The following is a 16111-nucleotide window of genomic DNA, read 5'->3' as shown; positions in this document are numbered from 1 at the left end:
CTCTTGTTCTTGGGGATGGTCCTGCTGCCTGTCCAGGGTGGTGGGGTGAAGCCGCCAAAAGTGTGGGGGCTCCATATTCTTTCATGGATGAGACCCAAGTGACACCATGGAGCTGCGAGCTTGCAGGTGTTTACAGCTGGGTCAACCCACACCCAGGTGAAGCGGAACAGCACCCCGCCCCTCTCCCTGTTTGGGCAACTCCTATGGCGAGAGTTCTTCTACACGGCAGCCACCAACAATCCCAGGTTTGACCGCATGGAGGGGAACCCCATCTGCATCCAGATCCCCTGGGACCGCAACCCTGAGGCCCTGGCCAAGTGGGCCGAGGGCAAAACAGGCTTCCCTTGGATTGACGCCATCATGACCCAGCTGAGGCAGGAGGGCTGGATCCACCACCTGGCCCGGCACGCCGTGGCTTGCTTCCTCACCCGCGGAGACCTCTGGGTCAGCTGGGAGAGCGGGGTCCGGGTGAGTGACCTCTCAGTAACTGCTGGCCTATCCCCAACTCAGGCCAGCCAGGGCACCCCCTCCAGTCCGGGGATGGGATGGGATCCCCGAGTCTAGGCGATTCCCCTCTAAGCCCTCTGTGCCCTTGGCAAAAGGGCTCTGGCTCCTTGGGGTGCTAGGGTGACTTGGGAGGAACTGGGGCAGGGGGCCCCCAAGGAGACTAAGCGTGCCCCTCCCTTGTCTAGGTATTTGATGAGCTGCTGCTCGACGCAGACTTCAGCGTGAACTCAGGCAGCTGGATGTGGCTGTCCTGCAGTGCTTTCTTCCAGCAGTTCTTCCACTGCTACTGCCCTGTTGGCTTTGGCCGCCGCACAGACCCCAGTGGGGACTACATCAGGTAGGATGCAGGCCAGGCCATCTGGCTTCTGACCCCTGTGGCCTCTGCCTAGGAGGGAGGGGCTGGGGGCGCTGACAGACCATCCTGTGTGTTATAGGCGATACCTGCCAAAATTGAAAGGGTTCCCCTCCCGGTACATCTACGAGCCCTGGAATGCCCCCGAGTCCATTCAGAAGGCAGCCAAGTGCATCGTTGGGGTGGACTATCCACGGCCCATCGTCAACCATGCCGAAACCAGCCGGCTCAACATTGAGCGGATGAAGCAGATCTACCAGCAGCTTTCACGCTACCGGGGACTGTGTAAGGAGCCGCTGCCCACCCCATCTCCTAGCTCCCAGAGTGTATGTAGGCCAGCACTGCAGGCACAGAGGGTAGATGGGACTCTCAAGGTGTCTGCTGCAGGAGCCAGGTACCCTCTGCCAGGCTGCGAGGTTAACCTGACATCTTGGGACAGGACCTTGAGGGCTGGACTGGATCGGACCTCCTGAATACTGGGGGGGCAGGGGAAGAGATGCATCCTCAATGTCATGGTCCTGTCCCCTACTGCCTGTTTCTTTTGCCCTGCAGTCTCCTGGGAACTGATTATTTCTCCCCCCACCCCAGGTCTGTTGGCGTCTGTCCCTTCCTGTGTGGAAGACCTCAGCCACCCTGTGGCAGAGCCCAGCTCAAGCCAGGCTGGGAGCAGCACCAGCACGGGTGAGTGGCAGCAGAGGGGCTGCGGCCAAAATGAGCACTCGCCGGTGGAGCTTGTGTTTGCCAGGCAGGCAGGTAGTAAGGAAGCCAGGAAAGACCAATTCAGAGAAAGGGTGCTGAGCTCAGTAAAGGGGCTGGAGGGAGGGCTCATTGGGATCTTGTTTTATTTTTTTAATTTTATTTATTTATTTATTTTTGGCGGAACCAAGGATTGAACTCAGGCCCTTGTGCTTGCCAGACAAGTGCTTGTTCTTACTGAGCCATCTCCCTGGCCCCGCCATCTCCCTGGCCTCTCATTTTATTTTGAGACAGGGTCTCACTGTGTAGTTCACACTGGCTTGAACTCACCATGGAGCCCAGGCTGGCCTCAAACTTGTGGCCATTCTCCTGCCACAGCCTCCTGAGTGCTAGGATTAGAGGGATTTACCCCACGGCTGGCTCCTTTGGGTCATCTTAGAGGGGAGCTGCCAGGGAACACCTCTCTGAACAGTGGCTTATTCCCTACATACTAAGCAGGAGCCAGCCCTTCCTAGAGCAGCAGAAAGAATATTCTAAGCAGAGGCAAAAGCAAAAATGGCTCAGAAACAGGAATAAACAGATCCCATCCACTGGACAGGAAGAGAGGCCAGTGTGGCCATGTGGCAGTGTTGGTACGAGGGGCTGAGGCCAGCTCCTGTCACTGCGATAGTGTCTTCTGGGCACTCAAGTGTGGCGTGACCCACAGAAGCTCCCACAGCCACTGCTGCTGCTGCGTGGGGCAGGTGGTGTGGGGCAGGTGGACAGGAATGTGAGGAAGGCAGCTGTGGTGTCCATGTGGGAGGCAGAGGCAGTGGAGAGGCAGGTGTGCTGCGTCCTGAGGCCTCCTGCATCTCTGGGGTGATTGGTACAATAATGCACAACATGTGGAGTCCAGAGGTCTTTCCAGTCTGCCTGCCACACCAACACTAAGAGTGTGGCCTGCGGGGGTTGCCACTCTTCAGGCCATTCCAGGCTTGCATAGGGGATGTCTCACCTTCAGAGCAAGGGAAGTGGACAGGCTGAACAGTCTCAGGTTTGGAGCCCTCAGGGTTGGGGGCCAGAGCTGGCCCTGCTACCAACAGGCCTGGCCAGCCCTTCTCAGTATCTCCAGGCGAGGTCACTGCTACAGGAGAGCCAGGCTGGGTCCTAGGCCTGCCTGGCCCAGAGGAGTGGGGGAAGAATGGGCTTCCAAGAGGGGGTAGAGCCAGGCACATGGCAAATCACCAATCTAAAGAAACCCTCTTCTCCCCGCTATGTGGACGCACAGGAGAAAAACAGCCCTCAGGGTGTGACTAGCTGTGACAGATCTGTGGCACCAGGTGGTGGGGCAGGGTCCTTGGAGCATGGGGGAAGGGTACTGCTGGAGCCAGTCCTAAGCGCAGAAGGGTACAGGGGTAGAGGGAGTGGCTGGAGGGGCTGCAGGCTCCCGTCCCGAAGAGCACTGCCACACAGCCCGGGCCTCTGTGGCTGGACACACCATCTCTGACCCCTTCCATGCTTCCCCGCAGGACCTAGGCCACTACCCAGTGGCTCAGCATCCCCCAAACGCAAGCTGGAAGCAGCTGAGGAGCCACCCGGGGACGAGCTCAGCAAACGGGCCCGGGTGGCAGAGCTGCCCACCCCAGAGCCGTCAAGCAAGGATGCCTGAGAGTGAGTGACAGCAGGACAGAAGGTGGGGTGAGGTGGAACTTGCTTTGGAAACCACGGCTAGACACAGATCTGGCAGAGGCCTGCATGATGGTTAAGACTTCAGCTCAGAATTGCTACCAGTCTGACTTTTATACCTTAAAAAATTTGAAAGGACATTTGAAAGTTAAAGCCCTTGGTTTTGTTTGCCAGCAAAAGGACCCAACATTTTTCTTTTTTTCTAGACCAGGGGATGGAACTCAGGCCCCTGAGCTTGCTCCACTGAGCCATCTCCCCGGCCCCAGGACCCAACATTTTGAGTGCTTTCTGCCTGTTAATGTGACATCATGACTTTGTAGCCCTGTCCCAGACCACCTGTATTGTGTGGGCAGCCAGCGGGGGGCAGCATTGACCTTCAGAAAAAGAGACCAGCTGTGCAGGCTAGCCGCCCTCTAAGAATGGTGGCCCCAGCCCCTTCCCAGGCGCTCCTCCTCCCTCGCCTCTCCCCGGGCTGCAGCTCTGCTCCTCTCTCTCAGCACACATCTTTGGAAACGTCTTGAATGTCATACTACACATCTCCCTTCCCCAAAGCGTGTTTATGCCTTTCTCAGGAATTAGAAATTGCTGTTCTCTGAGTTGCCCTGCCAGGCTGCATCTTAAGGGCCAGTTCTGCACCAGCAGGGTAGAAAGTGACTTCTCAGTGGAGCTGTTAGGTTGTCCTTTCTACCAAATGGTGTTTTTCCTTTTTTTTTAGCGGTAATTTTTTTTTTTTTTTTTTTAACTGAGGACCCCGTGCTTGCCAGGCAAGTGCTTATTCTACTGAGCTCTCTCCCCGGCCTGGGTTGTCCTTTCCAGATCTGTCTCACCTCCAGTCACATCAGGCTGTCTGCTTGGAATGTGTAGGTCTGTGTCCTCAAGGAGACAGCAAGTGGTTGTTCATGGTCCAGTCTAATCTACCTTTTTGTTTGTTTTTGGTTTTTGTCTGTTTGAAATGGTTTCGCTACATAGGCAAGACTGGTCTTGAACTCACTTTGTAGCCCACACTGGCCGTGAACTTTCGCCGATTGTCCTGTTTCCGCCTCTCAAGTGCTGCAGTACAGGCATGTGCCGCCATGCCTGGCTTTGCCTTCTGGACTCCGTGACATCAATAGTGCTGATAGACAGACTGTCTTGCTTCTGGGCGGACCCCTGCCTTGTCCTCCCAGTCATTTATCATCCTAGTGAGCCTCAGCGGAACTCATTCTGTATTGGAAGTCAGGAACTTGCCAGCTGATGCTCGTTTTGTGTGTGTGTGTGTGTGTGTGTGTGTGTGTGTGTGTGTGTGTGTTTAGTACCTGTTTTCAGCCTCCCAAGTGCTGGGATTACAGGCACATGCCGCCTTGCCTGGTCTCAATCACCAGCTCAGCATGCCCCAGAGGTGTGCCGGCACAGCTGATGCTGTGGTTTTAAGGCAAGTTCAAAGAACAGAGAGGTTAAGTGTTCAGGTCAGGCTGCCTAGTCAGCTGATGGTGTCCACTACAGCATGAAGTTGTTGCCAGCAGATGTGTGAGCAGATGAAAAGCCAATACAACGCACCGTGACATGGTGTCCATCCTGGGGCAGATAGCCTGCAGCACTTAGACAAGTACAGCCTCTTCAAGCCAATCTGAAAAGAGCGGTGGCTGGGCTGCCTTGGCCGGAGGACACCGTGCACAAGTAGGTGCCGAGCACCTGAAAGATGCCCTGCAGGCTGCGAAGAAGGTGTTTTGGAAAAGAGAGCCAGGTTAAGGTTACATGAGCTTGCACTTAGCCATTCCAAGAATGGGAATGTTTGCTTACCTGGAGTTAGGTGGTTGTTGCAAAGATTAAATGACTGAATTTACATGTGTGGTTTAGGACTGTGTAGGACTACTCATAGGAGTGGGACACCCCTGAGCCTGAACTCCAGCGTGATCTGCAGTCCAGAGTGTGTTGAGCTAGGTGTGGTGGTGCACGCCTGTGGCTTCAGTACTTTGGAGAGCTGAGGCAGGAGGCTTGCAAGTTCAAGCTCAGCCAGAGCAAAACCCCGTCTCAATAAAACAATTTAAAAAAGGGCTGGGATATAGCTTAGAGTAGAGTTCGTGGATTTAGTCTCCAATCCCACAAAGAGAAAAAGGGTTGGGGGTTTTGGATTTTCCAATGAGGGATACTTGACTAATATCATTTATGTGAATGTTCCAAAATTCCTAAAACTCCAACACCTAAAACAATTTTGGTCCCAACTATTTCAGACAAGGGCTACCCAATTTGTAAACAAAATGCAACCATTTGACTAACACAAGTAGGTATTTGTCTTCTCACCTAACCAGAGGCCCAGAGGGGATTGAGGTCAAGCAGATAGGCCCATGGGGAACTCGCCAGGCGTGGAGAAGCCACCAGAACAGGGTCGTTCAGACTGGCATCGGGAGGCTGAGCTCTGCCTGGCAGGTGAGAGAGCCAGTCAGGAGATGAAACCGTGATGCCAAGTGACCGCACTGGGCACAGAGGGCCCGCTGGGCTCTTGCCTGGTAGTGTAGGGGCTGCATGTGTGCCTGCTGGCATCATGGGGACAGGACCCTTACTCCTTTACTCGGTGGCTCACTGAGTAGTTGGGCCAGGCGAGGCTGCCTAGGATGGGAGCAGGGCCAGGAGATCAGAGGGCAGAGCAGAAACAGTCCTGTCACTTGCTGATAGCCACTGTCACTTGTGCTGCTCATTGCATGTATGTGTTAAAGGAAGAAAACAAAACACCAGGTGGTGTAGTCGGGAATTTATAAAGGGAAGCAGTATAATGCGGGACACTTAATTTATAAGATTATATTAGGGCTGGAGAGATGGCTTAGTGGTCTAAAGCACCTACTTGAAACAACCTTGGCAAAGCACAGGGACCGCGGTTCAATCCCCCAGCACCACATGCCAGCCAGCCCCGCCCCCTGGTGGGCTGAGCTGGCCACACACACACACACAATAAATAAATGTAATAAATAAAAATAAATAAATAATTAAAAAAAATTATTAAAAAAAAAAAAAAAGATTATATTAGTCACACAGAAGGTCATATGCAAAAGTGTGGGAAATATTTCCACACACTAAGACCAAAAGAATGCAGCTGAGGGCCTGGATCCCACGGCAGTGTCCTGTATGAGTCCGGCGGACGTCTGTAACAATGCCCCCGCAAGTCCACCTGGAAGCCAAAAGCCCTAGACAGTGTCTTAGGCAGGACTTCCACAGATCTGCGCTGGGAAGGCCCCAGGGTCAGTGGTGGAAGCTACCAAGTCAGTGCCAGCGGGCTGAAGGATCTGTGCCAGCAGGCTGAGGGATCCGCTCCGCGGCCAGCGAGCAATGCTCAGAGGAAGAACCAGAGCTCTCCCCAAAGTACCACAGCTGTCCTCAGCAGTAGTGAGGTCCCAAGCTCCTCCGAGCACGAGAACAGCCGGGCTCCCGTCCGGAAAGCCAGTGTGACAAGCTACTCCAGGCGACTGAGCAGTGCACCTTCCCCGCTGGAGCCAGGAAGCAGTGCTCAGGTGGGAAACAGAGCTCCCCCAAAGTGAGCCCTAGCCGTTCTCAGCGACTGTAAGGTCCCGAGCTTCTTCCGTGGTGAGAACACCAAGTTTATTGGGAAAGCCACCATGAAGCTCCTCCAGGAGAACCAGCAGCTCGCTCCCTGCTCCTACAGCCTCCTTCTTCAGTTCGTCTTATTCTGTTGGCAGCCGTCCTCAGGTGGCCTCCCACACCCGGCACCGAGCTGGTTCAGGTCAGCTGGGCATTACAGGTTGGCCAGGGGCTAATCCACGACACCATGTGTGCAGAGTCCAAGCGAGCACGCCACATGGATGTGCTCGGGTCTCTTGCTCATGCTCCTCAGAGTACCTTTGATTGTTGCCCTGCCAGGCCAGAGTGGAAGCTGCTGGGCCAGGTTGACACAGAGTTCTCCTGAGAGGGGAGACCTTTCCCTAATCCCTGTCATGCTTAGCCCGGTGACTTGGGCCGGGCAGGTGGCCTTGCTGAGAGCCTTAGGTGTGAGGTACATGATCATCCCTCCCAGCCCAAGGGCTCCCCCGGACCGAGAGCCTCAGCTCTGCTAGTTACCATGCGTCCCGCCCACGGCAATGCAAGGATGGGCTGTTGCTTGAAATTTGAACTGGCATTGTAGAAAAGCATGTCTGGTATCAGTAGGTTCGTGCTCACCTCAGATCCGCGCCCAATGTTCTGCCTGTGGTTTGGTTTTGCAGTGTTCACTAAGCACAAAACAAGCTGGCTTCCAAATACATAGCTCTCACTTGGGCTGCTTCCCGTAATCCCTGAGCTGCTGACTGCTCAGGATGCCATTAGCCTGCTGCTGTGCACAGAGCGCTCTCACTGGTGCAATTATCTTAGCGCCAGGGGAGCGGCTTCTGCGTGTGTTCCTCCACCCTGCACAGGTACACAGAGAGCTCTTGAGCAGCCCGGCTGTGGACAAAGTGTTCTCCCAGCTCGGGTTCGCTTAACCTGCAGCTTTGCGGAATGAAAGCTGGCTTCGGGACTCTGCTCACTGTCACTTGACACTTGTTCAGTTGTGTGCTCTGTCCTTGTGGGACAGGCATGGAGTCTATAAAATGGGTGTGGAGGCAGCCTGGCATTCACACCTGGGTCTTCCTTTCCCTGGGGCACTGAGTAAGTGACTGCTGCCTAGCTGGTCACTTTTCTCACATGAAGCTAGGGTGCAGGAAGGCCAAGGGTGGTGTACAGGTGCAGCTTGTTGCTGACATCCCTGGTGAATCCCTGGCCTCACTCAGGCCCGTCCCTTCGTGTGTCACGCAGGAGTGGGATTGTGGGCAAGAGGAGCTGAGGTTTGGATTTCCTGGTAGCATCTGATGGGTGGGAAGGCCTGTGAGGGCACCAATCCCTAGGAGGCCGGCGGGGTGGGGGGGGCAGTCATTAATGCCCTTGCTGTTCCTGGACTGATGACAGTGAACCGAGGAGGACAGCTATGAGAGTGCTTTTACAGGGCCTGCTCTTGGAGTTGCGTTTCCCCTCAGTGCCCCACCCCACTCCGTTGCTCCCTTTCCTGCAGTGCTGTGCCATCATTTTCCTGCAGGGCCTCATTTGGTTCCCCCCCTCCCCGTTCTGCAGACCATGCCTGGGCTAGAGAAGGGTGTGCGGTCATCTGCTGACTGTGCAGCTGGAGTGACATGTTGGACTTGCTTCATAGACAGGGCGAGCATCCTGGGTGATAGCTTTGAGCCCATTGTAGAGGGTTTGGGTGGCCAGAAGTTATCTGGGGCCAGCCTTTCATGAGCCTGTCCAGAGCTGCATCATCCTGAGTCGGCACAGGCCTGTGACCACTGCTCCGTGCTCCCTTCTCTTTTAGAGGGAGCTCTGGGCCCCACACCCTTTGGGGGTGCCCTGGAGGTGGAGCCATCCCTGCACACATCAAAAAGTGCATGCACGATGAAACCCTGTCAGTTGAAACAAGAGGGGCCAGGGAGGTGGCTCAGTAGAATAAGTGCTTGCCTGGCAAGTGCAAGAGTGTGAGTTCAATCCCTGGTTCCACACCAAAAAAAAAAAAAAAAATTGACACAAGGACGATGGAATTTGGAGATCATTACAGTAAAGGAAATAAGCCAGGGCAGAAAGACAAGCACGAAATGTTCTCACTAGTGGGGTTTTTTGTTTTATACAGGGTCTCACTGTGTGTAGTTAGGCTGGACTTGAACTCGCTGTAACTCAACTAGCAGTCCTGCCTCCACCTCCTGAGTGTCACCATTCTGGCTGGTTGGAATATTTTTTCAAAACTGGATCTCATGAACTTAGAAGCAGAATGGTGGTGAGCAGAGGCCAGGGAAGCTGGAGAGGAGGGTTGAGCAGAGAGAAACGGGCCCCAGGAGCAAGGATGGGGAGGGCTGAGCTGCCCCCGGGAGCTGAGCTGTTGTACAGTGAGCACCTGTAGCTAGCAGACAGTACTGTCTCAGACAGCAGGAGTCCACGAATGGTCCGGGGTGGAGCCCGGTGGCAGAGCACTTACTGACGTGCTCCAGACCCTGCCTTTGATCCTCAGCACTGCCATAAGTCAGTGAGTGAGTGAATGAATGAATGAAAGAATGAATCTTCGGAGAAATCCATATGTTTGGGCTGCTTGGAGCAATGCACAGTGTGCACGTGTGCCAGCCACACACAGCGCCATGTGTGTCATAAAGTCATCTACGTTTTAAAATGTGCCCATGACTGCAGAGTCCCTTGGGCTCCTGAAGTATCCAGAGACCCCAGAGGGCTTCCCTGGGTGTGGGGGTTATTTTTCATTTATTTATTTATTTATTTATTTTGTATTTTAGGGAAGGGTCTACAGGGTGTTCAGGGTCTCACTACTAGATCAGACTCGTAGTGATCTGCCTGTTTACAGCCTCCCAGGAGCTGGGATTACAGGTGCACGCCACCACTCCCAGTCTCCATTGCTGTCTCAGTGCGCCCTGGGGACAGGGCTTGTACGGTAGGCCTGGGGATTGAACCCCCAGCCCCTGCGCCTGCTTGCAGGTGCTTTAATCTGCTCTTTGGCTGGCCCAGGTCTGGGGATTCATAATGTACCCATGTCCACCCTGGGCCCCGAGGTGCAGAGGACCCATCATAGTGGACCCCCAATGCCGAAATGAGCATATTCTGTTTTGAAAGAATGCTAACCTTCTTGGATTAACACTAGGGCCAGAGAGAAACCTGTGTGTGGACTCTAGACTCACAGCTAGAGCTCCTAGTTTCAGTAAACATACAATCACCTTGGTAACAAATGCATTTATTGGCTACATTTATAGTAGAAATGCATGGCTAGGTTGGTACAAGTTTAAAGAGGGAAATTTCTTAAAATAATACTTGTTTTAAAGAGCAAGGCACTCACTACAGACATGTACAGGTGCCTACTCCTACTTGTTTTTTCTTTGAGACAGAGTCCCACTATGTAGCCCAGGCTGGCCTCCAACTTGTGGTGATCCTCCTGCCCTAGCCTCCAAATGCTGGGATTATAGGCGTTTGTCACCGTACCCAGTTTCCACTCCTACTTTTACCCTAGTTTCTTCCAGCCTCCAGTTAAAAAAAGAAATTCCGCTTCAGATTTTGCCCATGGCCTTAGAAGGACTGCACGGCAGAGGCCTAGTTGGGTCTGCAAAGGCCCTTGACTACCCAAACCATTCTTTTCGACAAGCTGCCCTTGGCATTGCTTGGCTGTTATTTTTTTTTTTTTAATTTAATTTAATTTTTTTTTTTTTGCAGAACTAGGGATTGAACTGAGGCCCTTGAGCTTGCCAGGCAAGCACTTACTCTACTGAGCTATCTCCCCAGCCCCTTGGCTGTTAATCTTTATGCCATCTGGGTTTTTTCTTTTTACATCGACTAACATGAGGAGTGCTTACTGAGGAAAGCTATAATGTAGAGATTCTATGCTGATAGAAGAAAATGCGGGCATTAGAATTGGAAGCCTAGGGGCCGGGGAGATGGCTCAGTAGAATAAGTGCCTCCCTGCAAGCTCAGGGGTCTGAGTTCAATCCCCAGTTCCGCGCAAAAAAAAAAAAAAAAGAATTGGAAGCCTGGCTTCTTGTTGGGGCTGTGGCACTTGCCCTGGGCATGTCGTTTGTCTTCTCAGGTTCCTGTCTTCTGGTCTATGAGAACGGGGCCACATCTTCATGGTTAATGGGATTGCAAGCTGCCCTAGTCAGTGGGGAGGGGAGGGGCTGCCCTTACCAAGTACCACAGAGCCGGTGGCTTTAAGCAGAGAGGTCTCAGAATTCTGGGGCTACGAGTCCTCCCGGCAACTGCACATGGCTTTCCCTCTGTGCTATAAGGCCTAAATTTCCTCTTCTGTAAGCTTGCCAGCCATGTGGGATTCGGGGTTACCTTGTGTCATTTTTCCTTAATTGCTTCTTTAAAGACCCTATTTTACACTCATCTACAATCCCATCTAATCAGAAGGCCATGGCCAGAGATTGCAAGTTTGAGGTCAGCCTGGGCATGTAGCAAGACCCCATCTCAAAATCACTTCTTAAAAACAGCTAGCAGTGGGGCTGGGGAGATGGCTCAGTGGAATAAGCACTTCCAGGCAAGCTCAGAAGCCTGAGTTCAATCCCCAGTTCTGCAAAAAAAAAAAAAAAAAAACAGCTGGGAGTGTAACTTACTGGTTGAGCACTTGCCTGGAGTACACAATGCCCTCGGTTCAATACCCAGCACTGCCCCTACCCTCCCAAAAAAAAGTCCCTGTCTCCAGATACAGCCCTATTCCAAGGTACTGGGGTTAGGACTTGGAATTGAGGGGCAGGGACCTGAGTCAGAATAGTACAGGCGTGCAGCATCGAGCCAGAGTAGGCCCAGTACACCTGCTTCGCGCTGCAATATTCTAGGAGAATGCTGTTCTCTGCAGCCTGCCAGACACACAGAACCTGTTTAAACCAGCAGCCTGGGATTGTGCCAGGGTTACTCTGTCCTCTGTTATCAGGGCTGAGGCTGTGTCTTCCCTCTGCCCTAGATTCAGGCTGTTGGAAAACTTGCGGTGAGTCATCCGGTGTCTCTGCTCCTCTTCCCCAGCACTGGCACTGCGGGGCTCTCTTATCTGTGTGTGGGAATTTGCCCACCTGCTGGCTCTAAACTCCTCACTGCCTTACTCTTTGAGTTCCTGGCTGGACTCTCTCCTGACTGTTGTTCTGATTCTCAATCTCTGGCAGTGCTGGCTTGCTCTTACCATACCTGAGAAGTGTCACCCAAGGCTTTGAGTGAGTGTCATGTAGCCTTGTCCTCTGCTGTCCTCGACCATAGATGCAGGGTGTCATGGGAGAGCTCATCCTGTGCTGGCACTTTGAACGGGCAGTGCTCAGTCACACACACACACACACACACACACACACACACATCCCCAGCAGCCTGCATAGTGCCCTCTTCTAGTTCTTCCCAGTTCCCAGTTTCAGTGTCCCCAGGGAAGCAGCCTGAGGAGCTGTCTCTGGGCAACCAAGCAGCCTCCTGAATTTTGCTCTTGTTTTTCTCTTCCAGCTGCAGTCACCGCTCCATGAGCAAAACCTGGGTGCCCAAGCAGCCACCGTGGCCGGAGTGCAACCCGCAGAGAAGCTGACCACCGCCTGAGACAGAGCGCGCGCGTGTGTGTGTGTATGTGCGTGTGCAGAGGAAGGTGTGGTGTGCTGTGTGCATGCATGCTTACACCCTCATGGTCCTGAGTGCTGCCTGGGCTGGAGGAGTACCTGGAGCGGCCCAGCTGGCCTCCAGGTACAAGGCTAGAGGTCATGGCTGTGACCTTTGGCCTTGTCTGAGTGGAAGGTAGTGGTAGGACCCCCTCTCTTTGCATCAAACTGAGGCACAGAAGGGCCACATTTCTGGCTGTTGTCAGAAGCACAGGATTCTAGAGGCAGCCAGAGTCCTGCTGAGTTTCCACTCCAAAGCAGGAGGCTAGGCAGGCAGGAATGGGTGGGTTCTGTCCAGATATAGCTACCTGGCCTGTCCTCTTATTTTGAATTCTCCGCCACTGGCCCTTCAGCCTCTTCCTTGGGCATCTGGGACTGAGGAAAGGCTGTAGACAGATTGGAAAGTCTGCTCTCAGCTAGAAGTATACCCAGATGCTTGACTGATGTAGCCTAAGAAGCACCTCCACCCTCTCAGGCCTGGACCCCAAGCTGAGGAACAGAATCCCAGCTGTCACTGTTCCCTTCCCAAGAGCTGAAAGTTAGTGCCAGAGCCTACGCCTACTAGGCGCTGTGCAGGGACGGGGTCCCATCTGGCCACGGTGCTCAGTGAGGACATCTGACAGCCGGCCAGGGAAGCAAGCTCGTCATTGTTCTGTAGGCTTCCAGGGCCTGCTGTGGGCTGGTCTGCATCCAAGCTGCCAGGTCAGCGGTCCAAGTGGCTGGGCCCCAAAGGCTCAGACTAGGACTAGAGTGGGCACTGCCAGGGTTGTTGGCAGAAGTCTGCATGGCGCTCATAGCCAGACACTGTCCCTCCCAGAAGCAGTAGGCAGAGATGCATTCCAGGAGTGGCCCGTGCCACCTCTGCTCGCCCCCACTGTCAGGCCTGTGTCAAGAGAGGAGATGAGAAGGACTGTGTGGCCAGCTGGAGCAAGTCTTCCTTCCACCCTGTGGCCTGCGCTTGAGCCACAAAGTGTGTGTGCGTGCGTGCGTGCGTGTGAGGAACAGAACCTGTGTGCGTGCACAAAGCTGAAAGGCTAATTCCTGTTGGATTGTCGTTCTCACGTGTAACACTAAGCTGGCCTCTGGGCCTCTTCCTCTACCTCCCCTGTGACCTGTCCAGCCTCAGAGCTGTTAACGCCCATGGCCTGCCATCACTGTCCTCTGTCTCAAGCCAGAACCCTGGGACAGGCTCTTGTCTTCTCAGTGTCCAGCACCTTGACAGGCTTCTTCCTGAGACAGCCTGCGGTTTTCTCAGCTAGAGAGCTGCCTCTGTAGAATCCTACTGTTATGTGTATTGCCCTCACCAGAAAGGTCCTGTAATCTGTGGGGAACGCCATAGGTGCTGGTGTGTTTGGACCGCTGGGTGGGGGCTTGCCTTCCCTCAGCCCCAGCCAGGAGGAGGGAGAGTGGGGCGAGCCTGGAAGGTCAAAGGCTGAGGGCCAGATTCCGTATTTATTGAGCAGCACCTTCAGCTAGTGAGGTGACTCCCCTCTGCCTACTGGGTGGCTCTCTTCCCTAAGATACAGGTTGGCATGGCCAGCTCCCCTCCTCTGCCATTCCCAGCTTCCAGAGCAGTGGGGCAGTCCACTCCTGGAGCTGTGGAGAGGGCTGCAGTGGCCTGGAGTTCCACGGTGGCTCAGGCCTCCCTCCTTTCCCAAGTGGCCCAGGGTCTGCCACAGAGCAGTGCCCCATACCCTGATCCAAGGACCAGCATGGAGAAGAGATGCTCGCAGACAAAAATGCACTTTATAGAGATTTTCTCTTGCTGGGAAGGCGTGTTTCTCCCATGGTTTGTTTGTGAATATTCACTTGTTTTATAAACATCTGATCCTGTCTGAACAAAGCTGTGCTGTCATCAGTCCTGTGGGAGGTCTGGGGACCAGGGCTTGGTTAGGCTGAGCCTGCATGAAGCTTCGGCCATACCATCTTGGTCCTGCTGGAGTGAGCAGGTGCCCACGTGAGGTCCTGCTGGAGCACAGCAAAGCACTCTGGCTCGGAACAGGGTTCCCTAGTGCCACCCTGCAGTGACCCCACATTGCAGCCCAATTAGTGTTCCAGGACAGGTCAGACCTCAGCTGGACTGGGGCCCATTCTTTACCTCAGTGTAGCGCTTAAGCCACAGCTGTGCTGGGGAGGGCATGTGGACCCTGTGATGACAAGGCTGGGATTGTCACAGTCACACCTTGGGCCTGGTGCTGGCTTTGTTTCATGCCATCTGGCTGGAGTATGGGCTTTTTGTGGGGAAGGAACTGAGGCATGACCAAAAACCCAGTCTGCCCTGCACAGTGGGAGGAGGAGGGAGCTCGGTTTGAGTCATCTCACCTCTTGGCTGCCCTGATACCTTGCTGGCCTCCCCGCCATGACATGGGCCAGCCTTGCTCCTCTGTACCTTCTACGTGGCTTTGGCATGGCCTAGGTGCTAAGAGACTCTGCATCTTGAGCAAAAGGGTCTGAAGATGGGTTGTCTTGATATGCGGACTCCTGCCCTCCTGCCGGCGCTTCTGGCTGAGACAAGTGTGTGTTCTTAGCCATGATAACGAGTAAGATGGTTTCCTGGGAGGACAGTCAGGTGCCACGGTCACAGATGGTGACTGTGAGGGCCTTGTGAAAGGGGCTTGAGCTGAAAACAAAAGGCAGTGACCACCCCCCTGATACCAGTGGCAGGGAGCAGGGGCTGCCAAAGCCTTTGGCCTAAGTACATTCTCGGCAAAGCAGGGAGTTCCTTGCTGTAGTACAGGTGCCTTCAGTTCCTGGGCACTACATGAAAGGACAAGGGGCCAGCATGACCAGTACTACATTTGAGATTTGCAAATAGGAATCCACAGGCTGTGGAAGGTCACTCTGTCCCTTCTGCCCCATGCAGGACAGGGGCTCTGTGACTCAGCACAGCCAGGGCCTTAGCAGTCTGTATTTCATGAGAGGACCCAAGCTAGGAACACACGTCAGAGGGCAAGGACTAACCCTCTCCAGGGGAAAAAAGGCCAGGAGAAAACCACAGCCAAACCAGACAGTAGTGGGGGAAGAGAAAAAACTAAAAGACTTCCAATAAGTCAATAGGTGCAAGGGAAAAGTCTTAGGTCTTAGGAAGGGAGAAGCCAGACCTGGGGTAACGGTACAGATGAGGGTGCTCTGCAGGGAATGTAACTGAGGTGGTAGGTGAGGAGAGGAGATGCTGGGAAGTCCTGCCATGAAGGAGGTAGTGCAGGGAGGCTGAGGAGCCAAGAGGAGGGCTCACTTCACCCTTAGCAGCTGCTTGGGGCTGAAAGTCTCAGGCCGGACTTTATCCGGGACTCACACTAGGGACACTCCTTGGGAGGCTCATAACAAAGGAAGAGGACAGGACAATGCCAGCATTGTCCACAAGAGCTGGGAACACCTAGCTCTCACTCGCATTTCTCTTACATCCCATCCTCACCACAACCACGAGAGGGGTCATTGTCCCCATTCCACAGATGAGAAAACCGAGCCTTAAGCAGTGACATCACTGCAGGGTCCAACTGCCTGTGCACCTGTGAACTCACACACCTGGCTCCCAACCTGTCAGCCCGCAGGGTCCCCCAGCATCCACTGGCCTTCCCTCCTTTCCTGCCACCTTGTCTGCTTTGGGGGTCAGGGGTGAACTTGGGGGTCAGGGTCTGGTTATTACCTGATTCCAGTGATGTCCACTTCTGGGACAAACCACACCAGCCCTGAAGTTATGAGGGCTGGGGGAGAATTCAGGTCACATTTTGGGCGGGGTTGGGCAAAGCCTGGGCCGCGCGGAGGAGCCTTCAGCACCTCGGAGAGC

At 54.1% G+C, this 16111-nt stretch overlaps 1 protein-coding gene across 2 annotated transcripts in view; it reads left to right on the top strand.

The window, feature by feature from the left end:
* The window catches only part of Cry2 (cryptochrome circadian regulator 2), a 34930-nt gene extending 20767 nt beyond the window's left edge, over positions 1-14163 (top strand). For both annotated transcript variants that reach the window (XM_023710483.1, XM_004627013.2), the window contains exons 7-12: positions 157-468; positions 693-844; positions 942-1144; positions 1448-1540; positions 3064-3205; positions 12179-14163. In XM_023710483.1, coding sequence (XP_023566251.1) covers positions 157-468; positions 693-844; positions 942-1144; positions 1448-1540; positions 3064-3203 — 900 coding nt within the window. In that variant the 3' untranslated portion in view covers positions 3204-3205; positions 12179-14163. The remainder of the gene's footprint in view (positions 1-156; positions 469-692; positions 845-941; positions 1145-1447; positions 1541-3063; positions 3206-12178) is intronic.
* The last annotated feature ends 1948 nt before the right edge of the window (positions 14164-16111 follow it).

Source organism: Octodon degus, unplaced genomic scaffold (genome assembly GCF_000260255.1).
Source record: "Octodon degus isolate 3935 unplaced genomic scaffold, OctDeg1.0 scaffold00018, whole genome shotgun sequence".
NCBI lineage: Eukaryota > Metazoa > Chordata > Mammalia > Rodentia > Octodontidae > Octodon > Octodon degus.
Note: the sequence above shows the minus strand (reverse complement) of the source record. Positions and strands in the feature narration are given on the sequence as shown.